Source organism: Chrysemys picta, chromosome 4 (assembly GCF_011386835.1).
Source record: "Chrysemys picta bellii isolate R12L10 chromosome 4, ASM1138683v2, whole genome shotgun sequence".
NCBI classification, from domain to species: Eukaryota; Metazoa; Chordata; order Testudines; family Emydidae; genus Chrysemys; species Chrysemys picta.
Window position 1 is genome coordinate 55,286,365 of NC_088794.1, and position 17,606 is coordinate 55,303,970.

Sequence of the window (17,606 nt, forward strand, 5' to 3'; positions counted from 1 at the left end):
GAGGAAGACCGAGGCAGAAGGAAACTCGCCGAGCTTAGGATGATGGAGAGTGATAAGAAGCAATGGGATCTTCTTCAAGGGAAAAGGCAATACGCCTCGTTTATTGGAGATACAACAATTAGCATATGCATTCAATCACACACACACGCTGTCCCGCCAGTCAACGTTATAGTTACCGGTCCAGAGTCCAGAGCAACCTAGTGACCAGCTAAGTTGATCACGGGTATGGAGGAGCCAGGTTCTGTCAGAAACAACACAATGCTCCGGGGAAGTCTTGGCAGGACGAACCCAAAGTTTCATGGCAAGGCCCCCTGTTTATACAGTAATCTTCCTTCATAGGGGACCAATGAGTTTTGCACCGTCATGTTGTAAACAATCGCTGTTTGACGAGTGTTTGTTTTCTTAAATTGTTTTTCTCATCCTTTATCTTGTTCCTTCATCAGTCTCTCGGGGAGTTACTCCATGCTAGTTTTGAGCACACCTATCTTGTCCCCATTGATAGGTGCCTCCCTCATTTTTAGAATCGTCAATCTACCCTCCTTTGACATCTCAATGGGGCGTGTTGCAATCTCCTGGCGCCTTTACGTCTGTCCTTGGTTCCTCCCTAGAACATCTGGTCCGGTGATGGCCTTCACACGTATCTTCTAACACACACATTCCTCATTCACACACAAAATAGGATTGATTTACATAGAACATTTGAACAGGAATATCAAATTGCAATGCAGGAGAAAACAATCCTTGCATTCTTTTACTTATTTCAAAATGCTAATTTTAAACCTACAACAAAGCGGTGACCCTAAAGGTCTATTACTGCCTTGACATCAGCTTCAGACACACGATTCTGGCTGATGCATCTTTACCAATGGCACACTAGGCCATTCCTTTCTGCTTTCATAACATTTCTGCTTTACATAACACATAAAATCCTAGTACTACAGTGAGCAGTAACACGAGCACCAACAGAGACCAATGCAAAGTGGCCGAAATTTAGAAATCTAGCAGGCTGGCGCGAGCGCAGCACTGCAGGGATGACCCTGGCATTATGCACAGAGCAACAGGAATGGAGTGCGGGATATGAGAGCAAAAGGCAAAGGTTATTGTCACACGCTCAATGGGCTGACTCCGACAGGGGGCGCTAGAGGAGAAGTGCCCGCTGTGCTAGCCCAGCCACTAGGGGGTGCACCAGCGGTGAGCGCTCTCTGTCGCTGAGGCTTATGCAATGGAAGAGAAACTCTGCCCTGAGAAATGGAGACAGCCAGAGTGGCTGTATGAAGAAATATAAGGGACAGATCTTGGTCTAAGGCAGCGGTTCCCAAACTTCATTGCAACCCCCCACCCTCTTCTGACAACAAAAATTACTACGGCTCCAGGAGTGGGGGCACAGAAGCCTGAGCCTGCTCGAGCCCCCCACCCACCCAAGGGCTTCATCCCCGGGAGGGGGGGTCTGTAACCTGGGCCCTTCCGCCCAGGGCTGAATCCGAAGCCCGTGCCCCATGCCCTGGGTCCCAGCCACTTTAACACCAGCCCTGGTGACCCCACTAGAACGGGGTCGTTACCCACAGTTTGAGAACTGCTGATCTAAGGTACACTAGTGTGAACTGAGAGCGGTGGAGTTACTCCTGATTCACACCACTATAACTTAGGGTCATAGGAATTGCCATAACAGATCAAAGCAATGTATACCGCCTCCAACCGTGGCCAGGGGAAGGTGCAAGACAAGAACCCCCTAGTGGGCAATTATGGAATAACCTGCCTACAGGGGAAGCATCTGCCTAATGAAACTTTGCTTTCTGCCTAGAAGCTTGAAGGGTTATAGCTGTTGTTAAAAGAAAATAACAATCTATCTTTTCAATGCCCAAAGAGCAAATCATGTGTCTGTCACTTGAGGTGACCTTTAGTTCAAATCAGGGCCAGCTCTAGCTTTTTTACTGCCCCAAGCAGCAAAAAAAAGCGCCGCCTCCCAAGCCCCCCAGCCAAGCGCCGCGCCGCCCCCCCAGCCGAGCACCGCGCCGCCCCCCCGCCGAGCGCCGCCAGAACCCCCCCCAGAGTGCCGCCCCCCCGCGCCACCCCCCCGGCGCCAAGCACCGCCGGAACCCCCCCCCCCCGAGCGCCGCGCCGCCGGAGCCCGCCCCCACCCCCTGCCGAGCGCCGCCGGAACTCCCCTCCAGCGCCGCGCCACCCCCCCGCCGAGCGCTGCATGCCGGAGCCCGCCCCCCATGCCGAGTGCCGCCAGACCCCCCCCCCCGAGCGCTGAGCCCCGCGCTGCCCCCCCCCCCACCGAGAGCCGCACAGCGCCACCGGAGCCCGCCCCCGCGCCGCCAGAGCCCGCCCCCGCCGACTGCCGCGCCGCCGGAGCGCATCCCCCTCCCCGCGGAATGCCGCGCCGCGCTCCCCCCCGCCGCCCCTTACCAGGTGCCGCCCCAAGCATGTGCTTGGGTGCCTGGTGCCTGGAGCCGGCCCTGCTTCAAATTAAGGTGTCACGGAGTATTGGGGAACTCAGGGCCCTGCACCCCCGGCTTCCTGCGATTCACCATGACTCTCAGCCAGCCAGTAAAGCAGAAGGTTTATTTGGATGACAGGAATACAGTCCAAGACAGGTCTTGCAGGCACAGACAACAGGGCCCCCCCCTTCAGTTAGGTCCAGCTTGGGGTCCCAGGGCATCCCAGCCCACCCCCCTTTGGGGGGTCAGAGCCATCTCTGCCTCCCAGCCATCTCTCCAGCCCGCTTCCAGCACTCTGCCTTCAGCGACCCCTCCCACCGCCTTTGTTCAGTTTCCCGGGCCAAGGTGTCACCTGGCCTCCAACCCCTTCCTGGGTTCTCATGTTACACGCTCAGGTATTCGCCTTCGGGCAGACTCCCAAACCCATCCCCCAATGCAGACTATCCTAGCCACACTCCCCTGTCAGCATTCACAGACCACAGTAAGAACAGGCCCAGTTCGTCACATCTCCCCCCTTCGAGACCGAACTGAGCAGGGTCACTTTAGCCAGTGACCCGGGGAAGTTCGAACCTACCCCCCGTTCCCATGGATGCCCCCGCATCCCTCCCATTCCTTGGTGAGAATTACACCAGGCCTCTCCAGTTTCACGCCCCCCCTTAGGTTGGGGGTGCTTGATGGCCCTCGCAGTTCGCATGTGGGAAGGTTTATGCGGCCTGTGCCCTTTTCCCACCCCCATACCTCTGGGGTTCCAACTGGGCTGTGGTCTTCTCCCAGCGCTCCAGTCTGGAGGTCTGTGCTTTGGGCTCTCTTGGTTTAGAGCCGCCCTTTTAACCTTGGCCACCCTTCGGAAAGGATCCTTTATGCTGGGCAAGGGTCCTAAAGCTGTTTTCCCCTTGTCCCAGGCCTTCCTCCCCCTCTGACAGGGGTCACAGGATCCGCAGTACTGTCGGACAGTAACAAAGACCCCAGGCCAGTAAAATCTCCGTAGCAGCCTCTGCTGGGTACGCCAGGTTCCCTGGTGCCCTGAGAGGGGAATGTCATGGGCCCGGCACAGCAGCTGGCGGCGATACTTCTGGGATACCACCAGCTGCCTCCTGATCCCCCCTGACTCCATTTTCCCTGGGGGGGCCCATTCTCGGTACAGGAACCCCTTCTCCCACAGGAACCTTTTCCGGCCACCTCGTCCCATGGTCTGTACCGCATTGAGGTCGGCCAGGTCCCTTATCTTCCGCAAGGAGGGATCTCTCTGTAACTCGGCCTGGAACTCAGCAGCTGGGACAGGGATGGCCACCTGCTCTTTCTCGCCCGCTGGGTTTGAAGCTGCAGCCTCCCTGAGCCGTGTCCCTGGGCGTTCCCTCCCCACCAGGTTAGGGTCCTGCGCCTCAGGCAAGGCACCCCCCCCAAGGCCAGGGCGCAGTGCCCCTCGCCGGCTCTGACTGCGGGTCACAACCAGTGCCCTTTGGGGGTTGCTTGGCCAGTTCTCCAGGTCCCCCCCATCAATACCTCAGTGGGCAAATACGGGTGTACCCCCACATCCTTGGGGCCCTCCTTGGCCCCCCACTTCAGGTGTACCCTTGCCACGGGCACTTTGACTGGTGTTCTGCCCACCCCCGTCAGGGTCAGGTAGGTGTTGAGCACCACCTGATCTGGGGCCACCACCTCGGGCCGGGCCAGCGTCACCTCTGCACCCGTATCCCAGTATCCATTGACCTTCCTCCCATCCACCTCCAGGGGAACAAGGTACTCTCTCCGGAGGGACAGCCCTGCGCCCACCGTATAAACCAAAAACCCTGAGTCTGGAGCATCCAGCCCCCTAGAGGAGCTGGCCTGGAGCTCTCCTCCCTCCTTAGCAGGTGGTACTCTGCCAGCCCCCCTTCCCTGGGAATGCTGCCTCTCGCCGGGCTGGGTCTCTACCCAGTCAACCCTCTGTGGGTTCGGCCTGCTCAGTCTGTCCCTGAGCCTGGGGCACTGGGCCCGTATGTGGCCTTTTTGGCCACAGTGGTAGCAGCCCATGTCCCATGGGTCCCCCCGAGTGGGTCGGATGGTCCTGACGCCGGATGTTCCCCTTTGATGGGGTTTTTCTGTATTTTCCCACGGGGAGGTCCCATGGTGACTCTCTCTCTGCGTTGTGGTGGGACTGTTCCTTTGGGACTCCTCCCTGTTATCTCCTGACCGGCTCTTTACAAACTCATCGGCCAGCCGGCCTGCATGTCGCGGGTTCTCGGGCTTTCTGTCCACCAACCACAGCCTCAGGTCGGATGGGCACCACTCATACAGTTGCTCCAGTACCAGCAGTTTGACCAGGTCCTCCTTCGTCTGGGCCCGATCAGCCCACTTGCTGGCGTATCCTTCCATGCGGACGGCTAGTTGCAGATATGAGATCTCAGGGGTTTTATCCTGACTCCGGAACCTTTCCCGGTACATCTCAGGAGTCAGCCCAAACTCACGTAGCAGGGCCTTTTTGAATAGTTCGTAGTCCCCTTTCTCTGCCTCTTCCAGTTGGCGGTACAATGCCACGGCTTTGGGGTCCAGTAAGGGGGTGAGGACCCGGAGTCTGTCTGCGGGATCAACCCGGTGCAGCTCGCAGGCCGTCTCAAAGGCCTCCAGGAAGTCATCCATGTCCTCCCCCTCCTTGCGTGGGGCCAGGATGCACTTATCAAAGCTCCGTGCAGTCCTGGGTCCCCCCTCACTCACCGCAGCCGGGGGTTCGCTGCCCTTCAATCTCGCCAGTTCCAGTTCATGCTGACGCTGTCTCTCTTCATGCTGTCTCTGTCTCTCTTTCTCCTCCCGTTCATGCTGATGCTGTCTCTCTTCATGTTGTCTCTGTCTCTCTTTCTCCTCCCGTTCATGCTGTCTCTGTCTCTCTTTCTCCTCCCGTTCATGCTGACGCTGTCTCTGTTGTTCACGATCCTCCAGCTCTCTCAGTTTTAGCTCTTTCTCCCATTCCAGCCAATTCCGCTCCACGGATGCCGAACGTCGCCGGGAGGATCCTCTGCTGGCTGGCGAGCTTCGCCGGGAGGATCCCCTGCTGGCCGGGGGGGTCACGGCGCCTTCGGTATTTGCTGGGCTCCTCCCCACCCTTCTCCTAGGCATAGGAAGGAGGGGTCTCGGGAAGCCCTCAGCAGCCGGCTGACCACTCCCAGCTGGGACAGACTCTGGTGCCTGCGCTGCATTTGCCAGGCTGCTTCCCTGAGACACAGGGAGCAGTTCATTCGCGCGATCTTCCGCCTCCAGCCGGGCAATGAGCTGTTCTTTGGTGAGCCTCCCACTGCGCAGCCCCCTCTGCTTGCACAGCTCCACCAGGTCGCTCTTAAGCCGCTTGGCATACATCTTCCTGCTGGCCACTCACCGGCCTGTGTGCTCACAGCTCCCCACAGTTCCCAGGGAGACCCCTAGTGTGCCAGCCCTTCTCGAGGTCACCACCTCTCTGCCAGGGTCGAGCTGCAGACTCCTCCGCCCCTGGGACCACTCGCTGCGATCCCCCCGGGGGACCCTGTTACTGCAAAAGTCCTTCTCGCTGGTCACACACTCCCAGGGGTAATAACCGTCTCTCTCTCACTCTTCAGCACGCCTGGTCCCCGTCAATCCCCCTTCGTTTTACTGCTCCCCAGTCACTTACTGCAGGAAGTGCCGTCCACGGGGTGCAGTAGATCCCGCCGCTGCCACCAGTTGTCACGGAGTATTGGGGAACTCAGGGCCCTGCACCCCCGGCTTCCTGTGATTCACCATGACTCTCAGCCAGCCAGTAAAGCAGAAGGTTTATTTGGATGACAGGAATACAGTCCAAGACAGGTCTTGCAGGCACAGACAACAGGGCCCCCCCCTTCAGTTAGGTCCAGCTTGGGGTCCCAGGGCATCCCAGCCCACCCCCCTTTGGGGGGTCAGAGCCATCTCTGCCTCCCAGCCATCTCTCCAGCCCGCTTCCAGCACTCTGCCTTCAGCGACCCCTCCCACCGCCTTTGTTCAGTTTCCCGGGCCAAGGTGTCACCTGGCCTCCAACCCCTTCCTGGGTTCTCATGTTACACGCTCAGGTATTCACCTTCGGGCAGACTCCCAAACCCATCCCCCAATGCAGACTATCCTAGCCACACTCCCCTGTCAGCATTCACAGACCACAGTAAGAACAGGCCCAGTTCGTCACATAAGGAAAACCACAGAGAAAGAAAGAACCAGTATAATGTCTTATGGTTGAGAGAAAGAGAGAGAGCACAGGGTAATTCACTCGGTAACAATCTGCATCTGAAACGAGCCACAGAATGGCAGGGGAATTTCTCTGCTTTTAAAGGCGCAGTTCACAGGAAGCAGGATGACAACCACTCTTGTCCATTGTGTAGATACATCAGGTAAAAAGAGAAATACTGTAACCTTTGAAATCTGATCAGTAAGAAGGAGGAATCCCAGTGGAGAATCCTCAAGGCCACTAGACTGGCAGGGAGTGAAGGGGCTGTCAAAGCAATTGCAGCACAGCTAAATGAGCACCATGTGTGAGCTTTCCCCACAGGATGCTTGGGGAACCAGCTCCCCCAGGGTGACTCATTAGAGGTAGCAAAGAGCAAGCTGTGTTGGAGTGAGAGAGGCATCGAGAGACGATGGGACAATCTGAGAGGTTAAACAGCGATAAATCCCCAGGAGCGAATGGCATCTCCAGTGGGAACGACAGCCAGCACAGCTGAGCTGCTACCAACAGTAGCAATTTATCCCTGAAAACAGCTGTTGTCTTTCCCTGGGGATCCTGCTTGGGGAGGGGAGCTTTACATTTCATCGGATAAATTGGAGGGGAGCATGGTGGAGAGGATGGGGGTGGGAAGGGGCGCACAGTGGTTGAGGAAGGATGATCGGGAGACCCACCCTGTACACCCAGGCTGGTTTCTAAGGTACATGGGCTTTGAATTGAATTGAAGTCTTCTTATCACCCGGCCTAGGCCCCTCTCTGTGCTCAGAGCTGAGCATCACTTGGAGTGGCACGCCAAAGAAGGAGGCTAGCTGGTCGGAAACACGCGTGCTAATTGTGCACAGCACCCTCGTTGGGTGCTGGTAGGGTGGGTGACTCCCTGAGCTGTTTGTGGTGAGCCCCGGGCTCTCCCACAGGACACCTGATCACAAGAAAGAACGATTGACAAAGTCCAGAGCAGTCACAAAGAGCCACACAGCACTCAGGGTCCCTTCCTGAACAGCTGTGAGCCAAATGCACCACGCTAGCCAGCCAGCCAGCCCCGCCCCCCCTCCTTAGCCTGCTTGGGGGCACGTAGCCGTGTTCAGATACCAGTGCCAGCTTTGAACTGACAGCATCCTGGTTTAAAAAAATCATTGGCACTGAGCTGAAATAAACTCGTAGGCGGTGAAAATCTCCCTTGCGCAGAGATGGTCCACGCATCACTTATGTGTAGGGCTACGGTTTTGGCACAAGTATTTTTATTAAAAGTCACGGACAGGACCCGGAAATAATAAATCACGGATTTATTGGCCCGAGCCTGAGCCCTGCTGCCCTGGGCTGAGTTATTGGAATTCTCAAGAAGTCACAGAGATCTCATAAAATCGCAGACGCCGTGATAGGTTCGTAGCCTTACTTATGTGCCATTTTAGTGGAGGGGACTCTAGTGGTGGGATTTGAGTGGCTATGGGTGCTGGCCATCAGCATGGGAGTGGCTTTCCCTTAGAAGTGTATGAAATTGCAATGACACAGTACATGTAGGGTGAAATCCTGACTCCATCAAAATCAATGGGACTTTTGCCATTGGGTCCAATGGGGTCAGGATCCTTAAACCACTCGTAGTGATGCGAGATGCTGCATCAGTCCCGGCCTCCCACCAGCTCTTCCTCTTCCCTTTTCTCTCCCTTAGCTTTTGTTTCCCAGGGAGCTGTGAACAAGAGCCCAATTCCCTCCGCTGACAGAATTGGGGCATGCTGCACCCAACTCCAGTTTCTTTGTGGCTGGCTGGCACTTTTGATTATTTTAATGAAATCTTTATGCAAATAGGAGCTGGAGAAGGAGGTGGAAAATTCCCAGAGCCCGTGAATCCGTCCTCATTAACATGCCCGGCACTCACCTGTTTGAGAAGCCTGCAGCATAAATGAAAGAACAGAGGAAATTGCCTTCACTCGTTAACTGGAGGCCCCGCCCACCACCCCTGCCCCTCTGGAACTAGTTCCTCTCCCAGGCCAGTCTCTTCCTACCTACCTTCCCACAGTATCTGGAGCTGCCGCAAAGCACAGGCAACATGTATTGTGTCTGCCTCGGAGAGTACAACAGCCTTCTACTGCTACCAGCTAATGGAGTTTCTTCTTTAGGTCACAGGGCAGTGCTTTTGTTCACCAGATCAAACATTTACGCTGTCTCCTGCTTCTCCTCTGCCTGTCCCTCACCTATTCCTCCACAGACCCACCTCCTCCTCTTCCTCCTGACTCGCTGGAGTTGTCACCCTCCTCTTCCCCAGTCCCTTCCTGGCTGCTGCTGTCTATTCTTTGGATAACCAAAGCCATCTTCCCCAACCGCTGTCTCCTGCCATCAGGCAAAGTTGACTTCCTAGCTGTAAACTGCAAGATCCAGACAAACGTGCCCAGCTACTACTGGAATGAGCACAGAGTGAGACCCTGACTGGAACAGAAAGACACACAGGGCAAATATGTAGCTTGCCTGCACAACTGCACAGTAATGCCACTGTCAGTCTAGAGCCAAATGGTGCAACTGACCCCGCTGCTGTCTAAGGTACTCCCCTGCCATTTTGTCTGAGCACCTCACAGTCTTCAATGGATTGACCCTCATCACACCCCCAGGAGGCTAGGCAGTGCTATTATCCTGATTGACACATGCCGACTGAGCTTTAGAAAGGCAAAGTGATATGACCAGGGTCACACAGGAAGTCTGGTAGAGCAGGGACTTGAACACGGGTCTTCCAAATCCTAGGCTAGTGCTCTTGCCACTGGGCAATCCTGCCTGACTACTGGAGACCTCATCTTATCCGTGATTGAGCAGAAAGACGAAAGGTCTGGTGAAGGACAGCAAAACTGACTAGTGAATGTGACGGGGAGGAGAGATTAAAGAAAGAGAGTGTTTAGTGTGGGTGGAATTCCCTCCATGCAGAGGGCCAGCAAAAGTCCTCCCCTCCCTTAACGCCCTTCACTAATGCACAGGCCTTTGCTTAGGGGTGAATTTCACCCGTGTGACTCCATATCTTGTACAAAGAGAGCCTTTCTTTGGCATTACCAGAGCAGATATGGGATGTTCTGGCAATGGATTGTGATGGTGGGTTGAGTGGGAGCTTTGAAATCATCCTGGGTAAATGAGCGTAGCAACTGCAGAGGTGCTGAAGGAGAAGTGTCCTGCAGGGCTCCTAGCTGGGTGCAGCTTCGGCGAGGGTTCTCACTGTTGTTTGCATTCTCCTTTCTTCCTGTCTTTGGCTTGACATCTGTGCCTGCGCTGGGAGAGAATATTTACCCGCATCAACATCTGCTTTTCCTTCAAGGAGAAACTGTGACTATTTTGTGACCCTCCTGGCTGAGAGTTTAAACCAGGAAGATGCTAGTGAGTCACATAAGACACGAATTCTTGTGGTTTGATTCATCTTGATCTGTTGGGTAATCTGGAGCAAAACCTTCCCAGGCAGAGCAGTCCATTGTACCTACCCCTATTGACCCAGCCCTTGCCCTGCGCTGGTGTGACTTGCCACCCAAAGCACAGGGCAGAGGAGAAGCGCTTCGTGTCTAAGGCTGGCATGGACCAAAGTGAATGGGGCTTCGAGGGCACTCCTCCCATGCAAGCCTTGCTTCACCAGCCTGAGGAGGAGCTGGCCCAAGCCCTGGCCTTTTCTGGCCCACATATCCCAGTTCTAGTGCTCAGAGACTGGGCATGCTGTGCCCCCATGCTGGTTACCTGTGCCGCGCCAGACCCAATCTGTCTCGAGGACAGCTCTGCCTGAGCGGGACGCCTCGCTGCCAGAGAGCAGCGCCATAGTGAGACAGAGGAGAGCTGTCCTGGCTCTGTGAGGAGTTGGCAGGAGAGACTCATCTGTGTCCCTGGAAGTCCCAGCCCTGTCCTGTGCTCTCTCCAGAACGGGCACTTCAGAACCATTTTGGCACTGGTTTTATTTTCGTGGTGTTCGTTTTCTGCTCCGATACCAGCCTGACTGGTGCTGGAGAATCTGCCTGAGGACTCACTCACTGCCCCCGGTTTGAATCAACATCGCCGGTGAATGAGTGGCAGCGTTCAGAGGCAGGTGCTCAGCTGTGCACAGGGCAGGCTCCAGGCACCAGGCACCCAGGCACATGCTTGGAGCGGCACCTGGTAAGGGGCGGCGGGGGGGGCGCTCTGGCGGCGCGGCGCTGGGGGGGCGGGCTCCGGTTGTGAGGGGCTCGGCGAGGGGGGCGGCGCGGGCGCGGCGCTGGAGGGGGGTTCTGGCGGCGCTCGGCTGGGGGCGGGGGCGGGCTCCAGCGGCGCGGCGCTGGGGGGGGCGGCGCGGGGCTCGGCGCTCGGGGGGGGGGTGTCTGGCGGCACTCGGCGCAGGGGGGGGGACGGGCTCCGGTGCTCGGCGGGGGGGCTGGGCGCGGCGCTTTTTTTTGCTGCTTGGGGCAGCAAAAAAGCTAGAGCCGGCCCTGGCTATGCAAGGGGCCGCCGCCTGCTTTCCTCTCTCCTCGGCGTGGTGGCAGCAGTGGGAATGCTTCCACAGCGGGAGGGGTTGAGAATGGGCAGCCCTGTGTCTCCCACGGTGCCTCTTCTCCATCACTAGCTGGACATCTCTGTGGCCCTCCCACTCTTCCTCCTGCTTCTCCCCACATGTTCCCTTCCCACAGTCCAGAAGCAGCAGTGGGAGGAGCAGCCCTTGCAGATTTAGGACTGGTCTACACGGGGAAATGCCCTAGCATTACTCTTGCAGGATAACTAGACGGCTATAGTTATACTTGTCTTGCTCCACCAGGGTCACTCTTATTCCCACGGGGGAGTTATACTGGTATATCTATAGCTGTATAATTATACCCATAGTAATGCTGTGACATTTCTACCTGTAGACCAGCCCTGCTTCCACTCTTCTTCTGCCTGCAGCCCTGGCAGCCCCGTGAGCATCACAGGGAAATGTGTAGGGAAGCAGCTACATCTCGGAGGAAAACCGGCCCCTGTAGGTCAAGTCTGTCCATTGTTCCTGGTGCAGGCCTCATTGCCAGCATCATCAGTAGGCTGATGGCTTACAATGAATGACACAATGTTCATTCCATCGCCAGCATCCATTGCGCTCACCTTGAGGTCTAAGATTCTTCTCTCCGTTATCGAGAGCAATTCCCCTGCAGTCCGTGGATTTACACTGGGGTAACTCAGAGCACCCTGGTCTCACCCCTGGCCTCTAGTATTTCCTGGGCACAGAACTACATTTCCCCTTATTATACAATTGGTTGCTGAAAGTGAGTGGTTGGATTGGCTGATGAGTCATGCCCGTGTCATCATCTACCAGCTAATCATTACGTGAGAGACAAGGAGCTCCCATATATTGGTGTGACTATTATGACCTGGCTAGCAAGACAAGGTTACTGTATAATGTGGGTGTGTGATTAGAATGTCCTCTATCAATGTATGCATTTGACTTTATAGGGGAAGAGCAAACAGGAAAGCCACACAACCGGTTTAGATAAGGACATGCCAGCACACACTTGAAAGACAGTGGGGCAAGTTAGTGTCAAGGATCCTGTATCTTATCTTCAACAAGCTGCAAGTGTTGCCAAGGCTGGGAGCTTGGAGATCAAAAGAGCACCCCAGGGTTAAACCAGCTGTTGTCAGGAGTGGAAAGGGGTCAGGGGTCAGCCGCTGGCTAAGGAGATAGGCTGACACAGAGGGAGGCACTGCAGCAGGAGCGTGTGGGTCTGATCAGTAATACTTTGCGGGAAGAAGGCTGTTTGGTCCCTGCTAGCCACTGGCACTGCTCCTGGAGAAGGGAATAGAACTGCAGGTTCTGAGCCCAGGTCAGCCCTGTGGAGGTAATTATGGTGAGCACCAGGGGACTGCCACCCCAGCCAGTCCCAGGAACTGTGATGGGAATGTTCAGGTTGGAGTTTACTGGACCTCTCACCAGCGTTAAACCTAGAAAATTCAGCCATACCATTCGCAAACGTTCACAATCATGAGTAACCCTCCCAAAAAATGGTAAGATTGACTTAAAAGTCAGGAGATTATAAAAATAATAAATGTTGGGTTCTTGTTCTTCACTTTCTGGGTCCTAAATCATTAGGAGTCACATTTTCCAGCTCTTCTCCACAACCGGGAGGGCTGGGAACTTTCTTTCTTAAAGGAAAGCTGAGATTCTTCTCTAATCGAGTGATGCCAGGAGATGAGGCTTCAAGAAAAGTGCAATATATCATGGGACTCGTGATAAAGCCATGAGAGCTGGCAACACTGGGATGTTTCTAGTTCCAGATTCTGGTGTCAGGTGGTAATGACGGAATCTCAGTTTTCAGTTAAAAAAATTATGTTTTTAGCCTTCATGGCTGTGAAGAAAAGCTTGAGTCGAGTGAGATCATAGGAGAGTCACCTTCCCCAATTCATTGTTAGTACAGATTTTAAAGAAAGCATCCCGTGTCCGGATTTAATCTAGGAAGGGGTGGCCAATCATCATGATATTGGTCTGTAGTCTCAAAAGTGTAAGTAAAATGTACTGTTCTTTACCAAAACAGCAGATGTTCAGTTGTGAGGCTGGAAATGGCTTTTATCTAGATATTTTCTTTTGTCTTGTAATGCACAAGGGCTTGGTGAGAAAAATCAGTGTAGCCAACTATTGCTAGTCTCATGATATTTGGTGTTTTACTTAAAGCCCCAGCTCCTGGAGTCATGCTATTATGTGAGAACCTTGGCTTTCATTTTAAAGAAAGCAAGTTTCTAACCCTTGTGGTTGCAGAGAATAGCTTGAAAATGTGACCAGGGTGGGACCCAAAGGCTCAGTAACCAGAAAACAAACAAACAAACAAAAACCCAACTTTTATTTTTCACTGTCTTAAGATTTTTAAGCTAATTGCATTGTTTCATGGCTCAGCTATTATTTGTGAATGCTCTGGGTTGGCAATATGGTGAAATTGTCCCTTGCAAGATCTTGTGGTCTCTGGGCAGAAAAAAACAGTGCAGCACACTGAAAATCCAGGGAATAAAGGCTGCAGCGTGGAGTGGTCTGACCCAGGCAGGCATTCACTAATGGACGGGTTCAGCAGAGAGGCCAAGAATAGAATGGGCCATAAAGACTGAGCTATCTCTGAGGAATCCCCCAGATCAGGGTTGATGCCTGCTGGCAGGGCCATATGTGTGGGTAGCTTCCCCTACTGCTGCCCTGTAGATAAATGGATTATGTATAACACCAGGGGTATCAATCCGAGACCTATCACCTGCCTTAAATCCACGACACGGTGTTTTAAAACTGAAGTTTATGGTCAGATGCAAACATGCAGTGTATGCATTTATGCAAATTAGATCACTAAAAGATTTGCATAGAACAATAACGTAGCAATGACAAGGTGTCTCTAGCTTTTTCCCCAGAGGTCTCTTTGAAAGCCATGCAGTGACGTCTGCCCGACTCTGGATAGAGCCTGACATGACAGATCAAACCTGGGGGTTTAGGGACCCCCGCTGATGCCACGCTAGCAGTTGGCTTTGGTAGACGGGGCCACTGCTGCCTCCTAGCATGGCTTTGCTTGAGTGGATGGGTTCAACAAAAGCTCTTTGAACCAGGGACCATCGTTTTGCTGTATGTTGTACATAGCCTATCACCACAGAGTCGTGGTCCATGACAGTGGCTCCTAGGAGCCGCAGGACTAAAAAAAAATAATTAGTAGTAATAATAATAATAATTTTGATTGGAAACAGGCTGTTTGAAAAGCACACGGCACTTTCCTGACGCCAGCCATACATTTCTGGCCTTCTGGATTTCGTTTGCACCGTCCACGTTATTAAATAACAGCATTATATCGCTGAGATAACGTCCCCATTCTGTTTGGAGCCGCGCCTCACAGCACCCGAGCGCTGCATGTTGGAGACAGTAAGCCCAGCCCTCCTGAGGTATCATTGCTCATAACTTGAGAGTTTATTTTAAACCCATCGGGAACAGATTGAATGCGACAAATCAAAGAGGGTCAGTCAGTGGGTAAAACATTCACAGAGGATGAGGATCAACTTTATGTACATTAAATCACTGTTTTTACTGCTTGGCTGAAGGACACTTCATGAAATATGTGAGAATGTGCACATACCACACACTGATCACTGGTGACTTCCATTTCTTTGTCTTCTTTGGACAACATCCATTACATCCTGTGCAGTGCCGTATGGTACGAAAGACGCAGAAGGGGTGAGAGGTTGCCATGCACGCCACACATCTTACATAGCGATCCCACCTACTCCTTACTTCCCACATCCCAGTGGTTATTTCCTAAAGGCCTCGGTAATTTGCAGCACTTCTTCTTTGTTCTCTGTTTTCGCTAGCTGGTTCCGTTCAGTTGTCGTAGAGAGTAGGAAGTTGTCTGTGGTGGATCTGGTGCTAATGTTACTTTGCTGTACTACTGGATGAGGGCAGGGCACCTAGCAGGGGAGCTGTAGCTTCCTGGAAGACTGTGGCTTGCTTCTGGAGGATGGAATGTGGACCTTTCTTCATAAATTCCTACATTAAAGCCAGAACAATCCTTCAGATCGTCTAGTTTGACTTCCTATATATAGAGCCCTACCAAATTCATAGTCCATTTTGGTCAATTTCACAGGATTTTTAAAAGAGTAAATTTCATGATTTCAGCTACTTAAATCTGAAATTTCCCGTTATTGTAATTGTAGGGGTCCTGACCCAAAAAGGACTTGTGGGGGGGTTTGGAAGATTATTGTAGGGGGGTTGCAGTACTGCTTCCCTTACTTCTGCGCTGCTGCTGGCAGCTGCGCTGTCTTCAGAGCTGGGCAGCTGGAGAGCGGCGGCTGCTGGCCGGGAGCCCAGCTCTGAAGGCAGAGCCACAGCCAGCAGCAGTGAAGAAGTAAGGATGGCATAGTATGGTATTGCCACCCTTACTTCTGCACTGCTGCCTGCAGAGCTGTCAGCAGCCACCATTGTCTGCAGCCACAGTTCTCCAGCCGCCCAGCTCAGAAGGCCAATACAAAAGGGAGGCACTCCATCCGCTATTGGGATGGCAAGTCCGGGTCTTCGGCAGGAATTCGGCGGCGGGTCCCTCAGTCCCTCTCTTTCTCTTTGAGCTGCCACTGAAGTGCCGCTGAAGAGGAAGAGAGGGAGTGAAGGACCCGCCGCCGAACTGTCACCGAAGAATGGAGCGGCGCGATTGAGCTGTTGCCGAAGTGCCGCCGATCGGCTTTTTTTTTTTTTTCGCCGCTTGGGGCAGCAGAAGACCTGGAGCCGGCCCTGGCTCTCCGGCTGCCCAGCTCTGAAGGCAGCACAGAAGTAAGGGTGGCAATACCATGATCAACCCCTAAAATAACCTCGTGATGCCCCTGCAACTCCCTTTTGGGTCAGGACCCCCAATTTGAGAAACGCTGGTCTGCCCCGTGAAATCCGTATAGTAGAGAGTAAAAGCACACAGAAGACCAGATTTCACAGGGGGAGACCAGATTTCATGGTCCATGGCACATTTTTCATGGCTATGAATTTGGTAGGGCCCTACCTATATAACACAGGCCGTCCTACACTGAGCCTAATATCAACTCTCAATTAACACGCCCCAATCAGGGTATTGTTGTGACTATTTCTAAGGTCCTGGGGAACAGCAGTGTCCGAAGAGAGGGCTCTTCAGTTTAGCAGGCAAAGGTATAACAAGTTCCAATGGCTGGACTGGGTTAGACAAGAAATAAGACGCAGTTTTTAAAGTGAGGATAATTAACCATTGGACCAACTTGCCAAGGGCTGAGGTGGATTTGCCATCGCTGGGACATTTTAAATCAAGACTGGGTGTTTTTCTAGAAGATCTGCTCTAGTTCCAACAGGAATTAACTCAGGGCAGGTCTCTGGCCTGTGCCATGCAGGAGGTCCGGCCAGATGGTCACAGTGGGCCCTTCTGGCCTTGGAATCTATGAAGGTTCTGGGCTAAATGTGTCTTCTACTTAACATGCATTAGAGCTGGCCTGAGCCTGCAGTCACAGTGCTTGTGAACACTTGTTCAGCGTCCAAACAGGTGTGCAGTCTAACTGTGCCAATATCCCTTGTTAGACATCTGAGCTTTTGTTTGCATAGAGTGGTCCCCGATTTGTATTCACTACTCATTCATTGTCCTAACGGATTAAACAACTTCAGTTAACCAGTCAGGGAGCAGTGCCAACTCTGTATGATTCCGGTGACTCTCTCTAAAGGGAGGCCAGGCATTGTAAAACACCCTCCAGATCTCTAGCTGGGCACCCTTCTACCACACAAGTGTCTTCACCCACAGTCCCAGCAAGGAGTGGAAACCAGGCCAAGCCAGGCCATGGCTGTGGCTAGTCTGGAGTAGCCAGTTGAGCCTGGGCCCTGTCACGCTGCAAGTTGAGTGTGCCCAACTGACAACATGACCTGGCCCCAGAATTTTTTCCCAGACAGTTCTGACCCATTTCTCCCCAGTCCCTGCACTGAGGCTGTGTCGGTGGAATTGGAGTCAGAGGGCCCGTGTTCCCTGGAGGGACTGTGACTGGAGGAGTGGGGACACCAGATGCACAGGGAACCGGGTGAGTTAGACTGGAAGCAGCTCAGCCACACGGACAGAACAGTGCACAGAGTTAATGGAGTCACACTGGTTCAGCGTCACCTGCAAGCAGCCTTGCTCTTTGCACATGAAACGCGCTGTGCTGTGATAACGCTGGGAGCAGCGTTCTCATCCCCTTCCTCTTCAAGCCTTAGGCGAAGTGACGGAGCAAGTGTAGAACAAAGCGAATTCGTGCGGATGGCTCCCTGTTTGTTGTCGCTCTCATTTATCTATCGGGGGAGATCTGTTGGCCTCGTGTGCTGGGATTCACCTTGATTTGCTCGGCCTTGCTCTGCTTGGTCTGGCTTTGAATCAATGCCGTATGTCCATGCGTGGCAGCCATGCAAAGACAGCCAGGAGAACTTGCTAACATCCGCAGCAAGCTCTGCTTTGGTGACAGGCCTGTACAGGGAGTCAGAGTCCCTGTCGTGGTCCCTGTGACTCTCCGAGCCCACAGCTGGGCAGGTGTGGGTGTGTGAGGAACAGGGAGAAGGCCGG

At 53.7% G+C, this 17,606-nt stretch overlaps 2 protein-coding genes across 5 annotated transcripts in view; one reads left to right on the forward strand and one right to left on the reverse strand.

Moving 5' to 3' along the window:
- Positions 1-17,606, forward strand: part of LOC101939990 (adenosine receptor A1) — a 76,436-nt gene that overhangs the window by 39,507 nt on the left and 19,323 nt on the right. The window contains exon 1 of one of the 4 annotated variants that reach the window (XM_065592323.1): positions 10,571-10,725. The exons of the other annotated variants lie outside the window; for them this stretch is intronic. Coding sequence (XP_065448395.1) covers positions 10,634-10,725 — 92 coding nt within the window. The 5' untranslated portion in view covers positions 10,571-10,633. Of the gene's footprint in view, positions 1-10,570; positions 10,726-17,606 lie in introns of those variants that run through there. 4 annotated transcript variants of the gene reach the window in all.
- LOC135983034 (golgin subfamily A member 6-like protein 4) lies at positions 230-11,798 on the reverse strand. The gene is made up of 2 exons (XM_065592321.1): positions 11,674-11,798; positions 230-9,861 (listed from the first exon to the last, which is right to left on the reverse strand). Exon 2 carries the CDS (start codon positions 5,772-5,774, stop codon positions 3,888-3,890), a length of 1,887 nt encoding a protein of 628 aa, XP_065448393.1. The 5' UTR covers positions 5,775-9,861; positions 11,674-11,798; the 3' UTR covers positions 230-3,887.